The sequence below is a fragment of the Zingiber officinale genome, chromosome 7A (assembly GCF_018446385.1).
Source record: "Zingiber officinale cultivar Zhangliang chromosome 7A, Zo_v1.1, whole genome shotgun sequence".
In the NCBI taxonomy this organism is placed as follows: domain Eukaryota; kingdom Viridiplantae; phylum Streptophyta; class Magnoliopsida; order Zingiberales; family Zingiberaceae; genus Zingiber; species Zingiber officinale.
In genome coordinates, this window is record NC_055998.1 from 8,677,816 (window position 1) to 8,694,636 (window position 16,821).

Consider the following 16,821-nt stretch of genomic DNA (forward strand, 5'->3'; position numbering starts at 1 on the left):
AGAACTATCATTGAACTACCGCACCAATCCCAAATTACATTTTTGGGCTCCTTCTTATTATGAGTGTGTTAGTCTCCTGTTTAAGATATCGAATGTCCACTAATTAAGTGAGTTACTGACAACTCATTTAATTAATGTCTAAGTCCAAGAGTAGTACCACTCAACTTTATCGTCATGTCGGACTAAGTCCACCTGCAGGGTTTAACATGACAATCCTTATGAGCTCCTCTTGGGGACATTATCAACCTAGTATCTCTAGGACACAGTTTCCTTCTATAATCAACAACACACACTATAAGTGATAGCATTTCCCAACTTATCGGGTTTATTGATTCATCGAACTAAATCTCACCCATTGATAAATTAAAGAAATAAATATCAAATATATGTGCTTGTTATTATATTAGGATTAAGAGCACACACTTCCATAATAATCGAGGTCTTTGTTCCTTTATAAAGTCAGTATAAAAGGAACGACCTCGAATGGTCCTACTCAATACACTCGAGTGTACTAGTGTAATTATATAGTCAAGATAAACTAATACCTAATTACACTACGACCTTCTAATGGTTTGTTCCTTTCCATTTTGGTCGTGAGCTATCGTTTATAATTTATAAGGTTGATAACATCATCTTCTGGATGTGACACCACATACTATGTTATCTACAATATAAATTAAATGAACAACTACAAACAAATGTAGATAATTAGATCAAATGTGATTCTTTATTCATAATGAATGTTTACAAAGCTTAGGCTTTCAAGATACACCCAACAATCTCCCACTTATACTAATGACTAAGTCGCCATATCTTCTACCATACATCCGATTCCCATTCCTCCACATGCCGATCGAAACGGAAGGACCTTAGTGAAAGGATCGCCAGGTTATCCGCCGATGCAATCTTGGCGATGACAACTTCTCCTCGCTTCACAATATCTCGTAGGTGGTACTTTGCGCTATATGTTTACTCGCCTTATGAGCTCGTGGTTCCTTCGAGTTTGCAATTAAGATCGCTATTATCACAATAAATTGTGATGATCTTGGGCAAACCAGAATCACATCTAAGTCCATTAGAAAGTTTCGAGCCATACCGCTTCTTTAGCCGCCTCAGAGGCTACATACTCCGCTTCCATGGTTGAGTCCGACATTCCGCTTAACACTCCTCCATGAAATGGCTCCACCTCCTAAAGTAAACACATAGCCCGATGTAGACTTACTGTTATCCCTATCTGATTGGAATCCGTGTAACCCACAGGGAGCAAATCATCCGCTTGGTATACTAGCATATAATCCCTAGTCCTTCTCGTGTACTTTAATATATGCTTTACCGCAGTCCAATGTCCTTGTCCGGGTTACTCGATATCTGCTGACCATGCCTACGGCAAAACAAATATCAGGTCTCGTACATAGCATTGCATACATTAGGCTTCCTACAGCCGAAGCATAAGGAACTGCTTTCATGTCCTCTATCTCTTTTGATGTCTTTGGAGACATCTCTTTAGATGAAGCTACTCCATGTCTAAAAGGTAAGAAACCTTTCTTGGAATCCTGCATGCTAAAACGAGCAAGGATTGTATCTATATATGAAGCTTGGGATAGATACAACATTCTTTTCTTACGATCCCTTATAACTTTGATCCCAAGAATGTGTGCACATTCTCCTAAGTCCTTCATATCAAATTGTTTGGACAACCATACCCTTACGTCTGATAATACTTTGACATTGTTGCCAATTAACAAAATATCATCTACGTATAGTACAAGAAATACCACCACGTTTCCGTTACACTTCTTATATACACAAGACTCATCCGGACTTTGAATAAATCCATATGACTGGATTACTTCATTAAACCGGATGTTCCAAGACCTTGAAGCTTGCTTCAGTCCATAAATGGACCGATTGAGCTTGCACACTAGATGCTCTTTGCCTTTTTCAATGAACCCTTCTGGTTGCTTCATATGGATGTTCTCTTCAAGACTTCCATTAAGGAAAGCTGTCTTGACATCCATTTGCCAAATCTCATAATCCATATGAGCAGCAATAGATAAGAGTATCCGGATAGACTTAAGCATGGCTACCGGTGAAAAGGTCTCCTCATAATCGATTCCCTCTTTCTGAGTGTACCCTTTCGCAACAAGCCTAGCTTTGAAGGTTTCTACCTTCCCGTCTGTCCCTCTTTTCCTTTTGTAGATCCACTTGCATCCAACGGCTTTTACACCATCAGGTGGTTCTACAAGCTCCCAGACTTTATTAGAGTACATAGACTCTATTTCAGAATTCATTGCCTTTTGCCAAGATGCTGCATCTATATCTTGGAGTGCTTCGTCGTATGTTCGTGGATCAGGTTCATGTTTACCCGGGACCAAGTCTGAAGACTCTCCCAAAAACATGAATCTTTCAGGCTGCCTTACAACCCTCCCACTACGACGAGGCACTGTCTGTGGTTGTGTATCATGTGTGACACGTGTTGCAGTCTCTTGTGGTACTTCATCTTGTACTGTTGGTACTGAAGTAGACATGTCCTCTCTAAGTTCTTCTAAAACAACTTTACTACTGGGTTTGTGATCCATTATATAGTCTTCTTCTAAAAACTGGGCATTGGTGCTAACAATGACCTTCTGGTCTTTAGGACTATAAAATAAACCACCTTTCGTTCCTTTGGGATATCCTACAAACACGTGAACTTCTGTACGAGATTCTAACTTATCAGCATCTGGTTTCAGCACATGTGCTGGACTATCCCATATCCGAATATGTCTTAGACTGGGTTTTCGCTCATTCCACAATTCTATGGGAGTAGAAGAAACTGATTTAGAAGGTACTAAGTTCGGAATGTCTGTTTCCAGAGCATATCCCCAAAACGAATTTGGTAATTCAATAACTCATCATTGATCTAACCATCTCCATAAGAGTCCTATTCCTTCGCTCGCTACACCATTCTTGGGGTGTTCCAGTGCGACAATTGGGATTGAATCAACCTCCGATAAGTAATTCCTAAACTCTCCTAAGAGGTATTCGCCACCACGATCGATCGTAGTGTCTTGATACTTTTACCTAATCGCTTCTCCACATCACCTTGTATTCTTTGAACTTATCAAAGCACTCGGACTTGCGGCGCATTAGGTAAATATATCCGTATCTTGAATAATCGTCTATGAAAGAGACAAAATATTCAAAACCTCCTCTTGCCTGGACAGACATAGGACCACACAAATCAGAGTGAACCAACTCTAACACTTCTTTGGCTCTATACCCCTTGGCCTTGAACGGCCTCTTGGTCATTTTACCTTCTAAGCAAGATTCATAAGTTGGAAAATTTTCCAACTCTAATGAACTCAAAAGTCCATCGGCTATAAGCCTCTGAATCCTACTTAAATTAATATGACCAAGTCTTAGATGCCAAAGATATGCTTGGTTCATTTTTGAAGGTTCTTTTCTCTTATTAGAATTAGAAGATGAGTTAGTTATAAATTTCCATGTTTTGCTTTGTGGAAGAAATTGGATTTAAAGTATACAAATTGCCAACTAATGCACCAGAACAGATAATCACTTTATTTCTTTTAATAACTACATCGTTACTGAAAGAAACTGAATATCCATCTAAAAATAATTTAGAAACTGAAATTAAATTCTTTCTAAAACTGGGTACATAAAGACAATTTCTTAAAACCAAATTTCTATTTCTACTAAAAGACAAGTAGACGTCTCCCACTGCAACAGCTGCCACCTTAGTAGCATTGCCCATGTAGACGGTAATCTCCCTTCAGATAGTCGTTTCCTGGAACCCCTGCAAGGAATTGCAGACATGATCATGGCTCCCGTATCTACACACCAGGTAGATAACACCGCTAAACATGTTTCAACAACTAGAGCATGAGATATACCTTTGTTTTGGTTCCTACGAGGACAGTCCGCCTTCCAATGTCCTGCCTGCTTGCAGATGAAGCATTTGCCCTTCTGCTTCCAGCTTTAAATCCTCTGAGATTTATTCACTTTCTTTCATCCACCTTGTTTCTTCTTCTTCTTTCCTTTCGGTTTAGAAGTAGAACCATTTTCAAGATAGTGAATTTGAGCATTGTGACGAAATAATCCTTCGCTGCTTGTCTGTCAGTAGTTCCGCTAATGAATAAACCTCTTATTCATATTATAGTTCAGCGAAACTGCTCAAAACTTCTAGGTAGCGTTTGGAGGATCATATCGATCCGGGTTTCCCATCAATTTCTCCTCCAAGGATCAGATCTCGCTCGGATAAGCCATCATCTTTAGGATATGATCCTCAGGAGTACCCTCTTGCATGGTGGTCGCCATTATCTTTCTCATGGCTTCTTGCCTAGAAGCCCTATCCCGATGACCAAAGAGTTCCTTGAGATTGTTCATAATATCATAGTCGTTGGTAAATCTTGATGTCGATGTTGCAATACATTTGACATTGAAGCCAAATGTAACACCGCGCCATCTCATCCGCTTACCCATTTCCTATGATATTCAATCTCCTCTTGGGTAGATTCACCAAGAGGGTGCATCGGGACACCGATCAAGACATATTTATAGCTTTCAAGAAGAACAATGTCCGTGTTTCTTTTCCAATCTATGTAGTTTGGTCCAGTAAGTCTATTGAAGTATGATGGACAATGGGTTGAAAGACATCCTAAGAATCACAAATAACTTTTGGTCGAACTCTAAATTTAGAATAATATTGATTCCTCAAACAATACTATTTTAAATTAACCAACACCTCATAACACCGTGAATTTTGTATGCCACGTTAGTGTGGACGTATACAAATTCAACATTTGTAAAAGGAGGGTTTTAACCCATTAATTTTATTATCTTGTCAACCTAACTTTTTGACAAATAAAAATAATAGTTGGTATCATTTGGTCACACATATAATAGACTCCGTTGGGAGGATACTATTAGATGTGTCTAAGTGTATACCATTACTTGACACTAAGTCCATTAATAAGATTATGCTCCTTCCGTTGGGGAAGATCACACGCTCTTAATTAATTTCCTATAGTCATCCAAAAATGGAAGTTTGTTCTAGTGATCCACAAACAAGCTCATCCGTTATGGAGGAAGGCACTCAGAGCCAACGCGCAAGCTTGTTTGCATCACTTACAAACCAGTAATGGAGACCATGAGATTTATTTAAAAATCCCTCTCCCACTTAGTTATTTATAAATGAGGAATTTTAACTATGCTAGCCTACTAAACTTGTAAACTAACATGCACACACAGCACAATATAAAAGCAATAAATAGAAAATTTAATTTTCAACTATTATGGCTTTTATCTCTAATTGTCCTCCGTGTGTTGTCATCCCAAGCTGCTGCCATATTTGGCCACCGGGTCTAGCTGTCGCATCCATCTTGCTCCTAGTTCCGCTGCGCCTCTGGTCCTTAGAAGGTTCCACACTTTGCAAGATTCGATCCGCGACATTAATAGAATTTTACATTTTTGATCCTATATTCCATAAAAGGAATGTACATGTATCTAGATCAAAAAAATAAAATCCTAATAAAAACTAAATACAGCTCCTGCTGTATTTTAATACAATCATGCACACACATTAAATGCCCTTGACATGTCCAAGGGTCTAATCACACACATAATAACTAAAAGCCATAATAGTTGGATCCTGCATCCACAAAGTTAGCACATCCTACTATTATCCTGCCTAAATTATGTATGACATGTGCATAATTAAACTAAATACCAAATACACAGAGGCAAAACCCTAGCTCTGATACCAATTGTTGGTTGCTACTCGGAAAGCCTATAGGTTCCACTGTACAAAAATTTTGTACAAAGGTCTGAACCTTTTCCTAGCTACCATGTGTTCTTTTAAATTAAATTTTGGATCTCCTGCGGAACTTAACACGTTTGATCCAAAACTTAATCTATTTGTTCTTTTAGGTTTTGACTTGGATCTCCTTAAGTTATTAATTCCATTAAATATTAATTTCCATAAAAGGTTCCCAGTACTGACGTGGCGAGGCACATGGCCTTCTTGGATATGGGAGCAACCACCACCGACTAGACAAAACCTTTAATAGAAAGCTAATATTTAATTTCCTAAAATAACTTTAGGTTAACCAAAGAGAACAATCAAATCACAAGGAAAAGAAAGAAACAAAAGAACACAACTTCGAAAAACATATTCGAAATACTAGAACGTAAGCCTCTTGTATTTGGTATTATTTCCATAAATAACTAGCATGATGCGGAAATAGAAATTACTAGTTATACCTTGTAGAAAAACCTCTTGATCTTCTACCGTATTCCTCTTCTAACCTCGGACGTTGTGTGGGCAACGATCTTCCAAGATGAGAAACCACCAACCACCTTCTTCTCCTCCAAGCAAGGTTCGGCCACAAAAGAAAAGCTTCACCAAGGAGAAAAACCAAAATACTAACCAAGCTCCAAGAGATGCTAGCTTTCTCTCCTTCTTCTTCTTCTTCTCCGAGTAGTATCCGGCCACCACAAGAGCTCCAATAGAAGGGTAGGGTTCAGCCACCACAAGAGGAAGAGATGGAGAGGTTGGCCGGCCACACCAAGGAACAAAAGAGGGAGAGGAATAATAGATGTTGTGTCTTGTGAAGGCACCCTCACCCCTTCTTTTATATTCCTTGGCCCAGGTAAATTAGGAAATTTAATTACAATAAATTTTCCTTAATTTCCTTGACATGATTTAATTGAGAGAAATAAAATAAAATTTCCCCAATTAATTTGTGATGGCCGGCCACATCATTGGAATACAAAAGAGGACAAGTTTTAATCAACAATTAAAACTTCCTAATTTGTTTCCGGAAATTTTAAAAAATAAAATTTCTCTTTAAAATCTCTTCATGGTTAATAAAAGGAAATATCTATAATTTTAATTTTATTAACATGTGAATAATTTTAAAGATAAAATAAAACATCTCTTCCAATTTACAAATAAGGAAAGAGATCTAATCTCTTTCTTTAATATTTTGTAGATCTTTTACAAGAGAGATATTTTAATTTTAATTCTCTTTAAAATATATCTTCCACATAATAATAAAAATTAAAATTAAATTTCTTTTTTAATTTTATTTGGCCGGCCCTACTAGCTTGGGTTCAAGCTAATATACCTAGGCCGGCCCTAGCTTGATTCCCAAGCTAGCTTGGCCGGCCCCTTGAGTGGGTATAGAAGGTGGGTATAGGTGGGTATAGTACTCTATAAATAAGAGGCTACGATAGGGACCGAGAGGAGGAATTGGTTTTGGTCTCCCGATAAAATTAAGCATCCCGTGTTCGCCCCGAACACACAACTTAATCTTATCAACGATAATTCATTCCACTAGAGAACTATCATTGAACTACCGCACCAATCCCAAATTACATTTTTTGGGCTCCTTCTTATTATGAGTGTGTTAGTCTCCCTGTGTTTAAGATATCGAATGTCCACTAATTAAGTGAGTTACTGACAACTCATTTAATTAATATCTTAGTCCAAGAGTAGTACCACTCAACCTTATCGTCATGTCGGACTAAGTCCACCTGCAGGGTTTAACATGACAATCCTTATGAGCTCCTCTTGGGGACATTATCAACCTAGTATCTCTAGGACACAGTTTCCTTCTATAATCAACAACACACACTATAAGTGATATCATTTCCCAACTTATCGGGTTTATTGATTCATCGAACTAAATCTCACCCATTGATAAATTAAAGAAATAAATATCAAATATATGTGCTTGTTATTATATTAGGATTAAGAGCACACACTTCCATAATAACTGAGGTCTTTGTTCCTTTATAAAGTCAGTATAAAAGGAACGACCTCGAATGGTCCTACTCAATACACTCTGAGTATACTAGTGTAATTATATAGTCAAGATAAACTAATACCTAATTACACTACGACCTTCTAATGGTTTGTTCCTTTCCATTCTGGTCGTGAGCTACTGTTTATAATTTATAAGGTACTGATAACATCATCTTCTGTATGTGACACCACATACTATGTTATCTACAATATAAATTAAATGAACAACTACAAACAAATGTAGATAATTAGATCAAATGTGATTCTTTATTCATAATGAATGTTTACAAAGCTTAGGCTTTCAGTATACACTCCAACACGAGGCGCCTCCATGGAGCTTGGAGGCGCCTCGGGTACAAAGCTAGAGCTAGCTGCGAAGCAGTGCTGGAGGCGCCTTGGATGAAGATGGAGGCGCCTTGGACCTGAGGTTGGAGGCGCCTTCAACCAGATAAGTTGTGACCAGTTCTGTGCAGATCCACGCGGGCGACTCGAGAGGCCTGGAGACGCCTTGGACAGGCTTGGAGGCGCCTCCAGCAGTGTATAAAAGAAGCTCTCGACTCTCGAGGCACCACTCAAGACATTCAATTCCAAGCGACCTTTCTACATCCTGCTGCATAAGAGACGCCCTGAAGTGCTGTTGCAAGTCCCCGGCGACCCGAAGCTCCGAGATTCTGATTATTGTCGTCGGTATAAATTTTTATTATTGCACTTATTGTAATACATATTTGTAAACATTTTGCGCCATATAGTTGTTGCCCACGGTAAGCGATCAACGATCGCGAGCCTTGGAGTAGGAGTTGCCCTAGGCTCCGAACCAAGTAACTCCTAGTGTCTTCTGTGTTTGTGCTTATTTCTTTTAATCTTTCCTCTACTTTATTCTGAACGAGTTCTACGAATCCGAAACGAGTGAAAGCCACAAGCGCTATTCACCCCCCCTCTAGCGCTTCTCGATCCAACAATTGGTATCAGAGCGGGGTTGCTCTGAATTGGTAATGTTGGAGTGTATACTAAAAGCCTAGCTTTTGTAAACATTTATTTTTGAAATAAAAGAATCACATTGGTCAATATCTACATTTATTTGTTAAATGTAACTGCTCAATTAATTTATATAGTAGACAACATGGTGTGTGGTGTCACACACAGAAAATCATGTTGTCGGTTCTTTATAAATTATAAACAGTTGCTCACAACTAAGATGGAAAGGAACAAACCATCGAAATAGTCGTAGTGTAATTAAATATTAGTTTATCTTGATTAATAAATTACACTGGTACACTCTAAGTGTATTGAGTAGGACATAGGTAAGTTTTTTTTGTACTGACTTAGTAAAAGAACTAGACCTTAGTTATTATGGAAGTGTGTGCTCTTAATTCTAATATAATAACAAGCACATATATTTAATATTTATTTCTTTGACTTATCAAAGGGTGAGGTTTAGCTCGATAAATCAATATGCCCGATAAGTTGGGAAATGATATTACTTATAGTGTGTGTTGCTAGTTATAGAAGGAATTTATGTCCTAGTTATCTAGGTTGAGAATGCCCCCAAGAGGAGCTCATAAGGATTGCCATGTTAAACCCTGCAGGTGGACTTAGTCCGACATGACAATGAAGTTGAGTGGTATTACTCTTGGAGCTAGATATTAATTAAGTGAGTTGTCAGTAACTTACTTAATTAGTGAACATTCGTTATCTTAAACACAGGGAGACTAACACACTCATGATAAGAAGGAGCCCATAATATAATTTGGGATTGGTGCGGTAGTGCGATAATAACTCTCTAGTGGAATGAGTTATTATCGATGAACTTGAGTTGTGTGTTCAGGGCGAACACGGGATACTCAAGCTCATCGGAAGGCTAAAACAAATTTCTCCTCTAGGTCCCTATCGTAGCCTCATTAAAGCCTCAAGTCCATCCAAATATAAGCTCATCTTGGTGTCCAAGAAGGGGGTCGGTTCATTGCTTGGTGACCAAGCAATGGCCGACCACATCCTCTTCTATAGGGGTCGACCCTATTGCTTGGTGACTAAGCTAGTAGGGGCCGACCACAATAATTCAAACAAGGAGGGGTGTTTTGAATTTTTAAAATCTTCTCTTTGTAGAAAACTACGAGTTTTAAAAGAGAGATTTTAAATTTTAAAAGTTAAAATTTTCCTTATTTGAATTAGGCAACATGTTTTAAAAGAAAGTTTAAAAGATTTTAAAACTTTCCTTTTTTAACCATTCTCATGGTTTAAGAAAAAAAAAGAAGATAAATTTTAAAATTTTTTGTAAAAATTCTTCCCTTATTTGCCTTGGGCAACTAATATAAAAGAAGGGGTGAGGAGGCTTCATGAGACACAACTCTTATTCTCTTGCTTGGAGGATCTCTTGGTGGCCGACCCTCTCTCTTCTCCCTCCCTTTGCTCTCTTTTCCTTGGTGGTAGTGGTGGTCGAATTTTAGAGGAAGAGGAAGGAAGCTTTTGGGTGGTGTTCATCTTGAAGGATCGTCGCTCACACGACGTCCAAGGCAAGGCGAGGAATACGGTAGAAGATCTCGAGATCATTAATTTACAAAGAGAAGGTATAATTAGTAATTATTTTCCGCATCATGCTAGTTATTTCTTTTTGTAAGAATTCCAAACACAAGAGGCATTAGATCTAGTATTTCGAATTAGTTTTTCGAGTTTGTGTTTTCTTTGTTTTCGAATTTGTGATTCGATTGTTCTTTTTGGTTAACCTAGAGTTATTTAAGGAAATTAAATATTAGCTTTCCTTAAAAGACTTTGTCTAGGCGGTGGTGGTTGCTCTCATATCCAAGAAGACCATGTGCCTCGCCATGCAGTCCTGAAAGCCAATTTAGGAAATTAATATTTAATGGAATTAATAACATAGGTGGATTTGAATCAATAGTGTTAAGTTTTGCTTGCGATTCAAATCTAAATAAACCATTAAGAACAGATAAGTTAAATTTGGAATCAATGATGTTAAGTTCCGTCTGCGATTCCTAATTTAACTTCTAAAGAACACAATAGGTTATTTAAGGAAAGGTTCGATACTTGTACACAAATTTTTTATACAGTGGAACCGGTACGTTTTCCTAGGACTAACCAATAGGTACAACTACCGTTCGAGCATTTTTTCTTTGTCGCTTTCTCGAGCTTCTTTTATACACTGCCTTGAATACCCATTGGTTTGTGGACTTGCAACCTCCTTAGTGCTCTTCATTTGAATGTTGAATGTCGCTGTTGGTTGGTGTAGAAGGTGTCATGTTGACTGTACATGAAGGAAATGGAGACCACAATGCTGTTGTTGCTATTTTTTGGAGCTCACTGTGCTCGCTGTCCGAAATTTGGAGCTCACTGTTTTTGATGTCCGTGTTTTTGAAGAAGCCTCATCTACTGTACGTGGTTTTGAAGCTTCATGGCTTGTGTGCATGCAAGTTATGATATGGATGGAGCAAAGTTTAAATCGGTGGCACAAGGGAGGATTGACCAGATTTCACATAGGTGGCACATGAAGATTGGTTTGCTATATTTTTGTTGTATATCTTTGTATTTATCTTTTGATTTTGCATATGAGGCATGGGAGAGGATGAAGGTGAATAGATCCATCATAATTGATCTATTTAGTCTGCAACAAACGGCTCGCGGTAAAGACAGTGTCAAATCCGTTGATGGCTGGAGCTTTGTCAAAAAGCCCAAGAGGGTGAATAGATCCACCACAATGATCTATCTAGTTCGCAGCAAACGGCTCGCGGTAAGGACAACGTCAAATCCGTTAATGGCTGGGGCTTTGCCAAAAAGCCCAAAGGATTCATAGATCTACCATAAGGATCTATCTAGTCCGCAGCAAACGGCTCACGGTAAAGACATGACAAATCCGTTGATAACTGACCACTTGCTAAAAGTGGGACGACGATCTATGACGGGATGCTTTGCTATTGCTATTTGGTTATGATAAGTATTGTCCGTGCTTTCCAAGATGTAATGTTGACTGAACATAAAAGAAACGGAGCCTCCAATGCTGTCCGAATTTCGGAGTCCACTGTGATTGCTATCCGATAGATCGAGATGCTTTGCTATTGCTATTTGGTTTTGATAAGTATTGTCCGTACTTTTCAAGGTGTAATGTTGACTGAACATAAAAGAAACGGAGACTCCGATGCTGTCCGAATTTTGGAGTTCACTGTGATTGCTATCCGAGGCTCACCATGCTTGCTGTTTGATGATTGCAATTGGAGTGGTTGCTTGTGGCTTTGGCTCGCATCCATGCAAGGCTCGGTATCCACACACGTATCGATTTTGTAGCTTTTCTTGATGTCATGTGTGGGTCGTGTTTGACGGCTTGCAAGTATGAATGCAAAGTCGAATTGTGGGGTTAAGAACGTGTAATGTCATGTGTGGGTTGTGTTTATTCACATGCAAGTGTGAATGCACCACACTTTTAAATAATTTAAAGTATCTTTTTTTAAAATATCAAATAAAAACCAAACGTCTCCTCTACAAAATAATTAAATTTTATTCTTCAATTGCGTCAAATTTTACTGAGAATTATTATTTTTTAATTTTAAATTTCATTTTCCCAAAAATGCTAATTTGAAAATAGAGAATTTTCCTGAACCTAAATCTAATTTCTTAGATATTTGAATGGTGAGATTTTACCATAATTTACTAAGAGCTCGCTGTTGAATTAAGCTCCTAAATCAACCCGAATGTTTAACACATGATAAACAGGATTACGATAGACTCAGGGGCGGATCCAGGGGTGAGGTGGGTGGCATCGGCCCCCCACCGACGATGAAACCTTTAGTATTATAGAATTCCACCGATGGAGAAAGAGAATACCATCCCTTATTTAAATGGCTGTTGGGGAATTTAAGTGGATGAACTGACCGCCCAGATTACATAAAAAAAAAAAAGAAAAAAAGAATGGGAGCAACTGCAAATCAATCCGGCTCATCAACTAAAAATGAATACGGATTGATTTGTGCTTCATAAATTGGACCATCCATAATCAACAAAGGACCAATTGTGGTAGCTCAAACATCAGATGAAGGGATGAAACAGAAGAAAACAATCAACATCGCATCATCCTACTGCATGAAAGATGCAAACTAGAAATCCAGAGTGAACATATACACACGAAGATAAATGCACAATACACTAGCACATCAGATCCAAACAACTTTTTACTTCCTCGACTACCAAAGGTTAAGGAACTACCCTCCAACGAACTCCAATTCCTTGAGACAAAACGTCTACCTTAACTATTTATAAACTTTTCCGTCAGTGAAACAAGTGTAGTTTCTGGTACAGCTCCAATTACAGCATTTTTCTTCTCACCATCTTTGAAGAGTAGCATGGTGGGAATGCTTCGAATACCATATTGTGTTGTTATGTCGGGGTTTTCATCAGTGTTCATCTTATAGCACTTGAGTTTTCCTTCATATTCCTTAGCCAATTTGACAATGAGTGGCTCAATCGTCTGACAAGGTTCGTACCATGGGGCCCAAAAATCTACAAGCACTGGGATATCTGACTCCAGGACAAGAGAGTGCCATGTTGAGTTGGTAACTACTGGAACTGCAGAACAATATACGAAAATTGTTAAGCATCAAAACAGTAAACCCTGAAATTACTAAAATTGTTGCTGAATTTAATTCTAATGATAATGGATAGTGTTAACTTCATAACCATTTGAGAACCAAACCGAATAAGAAACATACTAAACTAAAGCTATGTCAAAAATAAGATTGTAAAAAGCATGGTGACGCAACTTCAACTGGGGAACGTGCAGTGGCGATTGGTTAAATTTTGAAGATCCTGATGACATTTTTCTAAACTAAGTGGCTGCTCAAAGGGTCCCTTTCCTTCTGGTTTGTGTTTAAGCTTACATTTCATTTATGCTAATCTTGGTACATTTATGAAAAGGGGCAAAAGATAGTCAGGCTAGGAGAATATAGGGTTTATATGGTTGATGAACTCTTCTTAACAATAACTTGAACCATGAAACTCCTTCCATATTCTTTTTCTATCATTCTCTTTTGGAATTTCCTGATGCCTATTCCAGTCATGCTATATTATGCTCAACTTTATGAGTTAGTTTTGTGCGTGAGATGTTTTTCATTCTAAAATTTGCACATTCATAATTAGTTTTGATGACTTGGAATTTCCTCATGATACGTGCACCAGTTTCTAAGTGAAATTTTCTACTCCCAAGCAACAGATTTGAGGCCTAAAATAATGATGACTTGGACTCAAGTCACCAAGAAAGTTATACATACTAATTCATCCAAGTAAAGATACTAATCATACATACACCACAAGGACTTGTTAATTTGTCCATATGTTGTTTCAGGGAATTGTGCAAAGGAGAGGAGCAATTGTAAACAAAATGAAACAAGGCAACTAATAGATTCCTAATCAAGGAATTCAAAGTTTCATGATACACTGAATTTGACTCCTTACAAAGATGATAAGTAAACTTAAGATTAAATTCAAGGGTGAAAATTGTTGCTTATTGAATTCCACTTTGTACCTTGGTATTAGGTTAGCTGGATGAAGAATCTTCAGACGGATCAGAAGCAAACATCTGAGTACCCCGTTATTCAAATTTTGCAATTTACAAAATCCAATTTCATGAAATAAGATATTCAAGATTTGTAAATATCTGAAGAAACTCTATTACACCGAGCAAACAGCTTAAAATTTTGGAACACAGATGCTGCTACGTCTTACATACTGAATATCACTCCATCAGACCATGAAATAGGTTATCGTAGGAACTCAATAAAATTGATTCTCATTGACGCAGAAAAAAAAAGCATCGCATCTCCTACAACAGAATCAGAGGTTCTTTTGATCTTGGTCAATACTCAATAGTCTCACGGTTTCTAGACATTCACACGAACAATACGGTGAAGAATAATTCCATCTTTAAAAATAATCGCCAAGATCAATTGACCAACAAATTAAACACCAAACAATAAGAAAGTAAACGATCTACACATTTCGAGTAATCTAACGCAAACAAATAGCACAAACACAGCACAAAAAGGGATCTAACAAAAGTCAAATGAATCAAGAATATGAATCATTACGCTCGGCTGTCGCCTCCGAGGCCTCGCAAACCACTATTACGAGGCGAGAATCCCTCGATCTCTCCTTCCGAAACTTCGGGGGCAAGACCATTGCAAGTGGAGCCGACATCCTCAGGCCGCTGAAATGGGAAAGGGGCCTCGTCGATCGGGGCCCCATGAAAGAACTAGTCGGAGATATTACCACGGCCCTAGCCGTCGGAACCGGAAGGCGTGGCACCGCCGTGGAATCGACCACGGTGGAGAGCATATTGGACGAGCGATCGCGAGATCGATTGAGGCCGGCGAGTGGATGTGGCCAGTGGGGTGAGAGGGACAGATGCAGTGGACTGAAACGGGCGAAAATAATGTGAAAGGTACACCGCACGCAGGCCAATTGAGCACCGTAATGTTTCTATTTCTGTTGGTTTGGGAGCCATAGAAGACCAATTTAAATAAAGAAAAATGATATGTTCAAAAAAAAAAAAAATTAAGAAAAAATTTAAGCATAGACCCATAAAATGATGGGACCTAAAAAAAATGAAATGGTAGACCCTGACTTTATGTATCTATCCTTGAGCTTTTTCTTGAATTTTTTTCCTTGAACATATCATTGCTCTTAAATAAAATTGCCCAAAACGAACGAGTGAGATTTAAAGCATTTTGAAAATAAAGAAAATATATTTATACGTAAAAGAAGGGAAGCCAAAATCAAATACACACTTACCCTGTATATTTATTCCTGTACGCCCCTTGCAAGTTCGGTCCGAGCACCCGGAAGTACTCCCAGGCACCCGAACTTGTGAGAGGCGTCGAGGATTGTGCAGGGTAAAGATGTGCAGACTAATATTTTCATATATATAGAGAGAGAGAGACATGATACACTTGTAAGTACTCTCGTGCATTCCAATTCACTTTTTGAGAATCAAGGTGCCCCAATGGACTTCCGGGCACTCGGACCTGTGAGAGTTGCCTAGGAGTGTACATGGTAAAGATGTGTAGACTAACATTCACACACTCACATATTAATTAGTGTAAGTTAACTGCTATAACGTGTAGTAGCTAATGTAAGGTAGCTGCTATAACGTTGAGCAACTATATAGGGTAGCTGCTACATTATGTAGTAGTTACTGTCGGATAGCTGCTACAAGTTGTAACTGTTACAATGTGTATTAGCTATAATAGGGTAACTATTACATTGCCAATGTTTTTAAAAAATTATATAACAAAAAAAAAGTAAGAAAAGGTTGTTTGGAGTGTCGAACTAGTTGTTATAATGTTGTAGCAGCTACCCTCGAAGTAGCTGCTATAACGTTGTAGCAACTAACATTTCAAGTAGTTGGTACAACATTGTAGCAGCTATATTAATTAACATTTTAATACCTAGGACATCCAAAAAAAATAACATATTTTTTTCCTTATATTAATTAAATAGATCATTTAGAATCACGTATAAATAGTATATATTATGAATAGAGAAAATTACAATTTAAAATGAAACAACTTACCAAGTAGCTGCTACACGTTGTAGCAGCTACTTGGTGGACATTTAGCTGCTACAATGTGTAGTAGCTAACTGTACAAGTAGCTGCTACAACGTGTAACAGCTAACTGTCCAAGTGACTGCAGGCGTTGGTTTTGTAAGTTGTAACATAAATCCTTCTAATATATATTAGGATCATGGTTGGGAATTACAACTTAAAATGAAATAAATTATCATTGGTTATGAAATGTGAGAATTGATGTTTGACAAATTCCTTATAAATTATACAAGCAAAAACCGGTAAGAAAGCAGCTATGGCTTGTGTGTTGTAGGATATATCAGAGCTAAAAAATATTTTACAGAGTTGAAAAATAGACAATGCAGTGGAAAGACTTATGATAGAGAATGGAGAGAGGTGCTAAGCAAACCAACGTCGACTATGTGTTCAGTGGTAGTTTAGGGAGCTTCCAGTC

At 38.0% G+C, this 16,821-nt stretch overlaps 1 protein-coding gene across 1 annotated transcript; it reads right to left on the reverse strand.

Moving 5' to 3' along the window:
* Positions 1–12,719: 12,719 nt before the first annotated feature.
* LOC122000919 (thioredoxin 1-like) lies at positions 12,720–15,275 on the reverse strand. Its single transcript, XM_042555422.1, has 2 exons — positions 14,890–15,275; positions 12,720–13,372 (listed from the first exon to the last, which is right to left on the reverse strand). The coding sequence occupies exons 1-2, from the start codon at positions 15,134–15,136 to the stop codon at positions 13,053–13,055; spliced, it is 567 nt and encodes a 188-aa protein (XP_042411356.1). The 5' UTR covers positions 15,137–15,275; the 3' UTR covers positions 12,720–13,052.
* Positions 15,276–16,821: the final 1,546 nt, after the last annotated feature.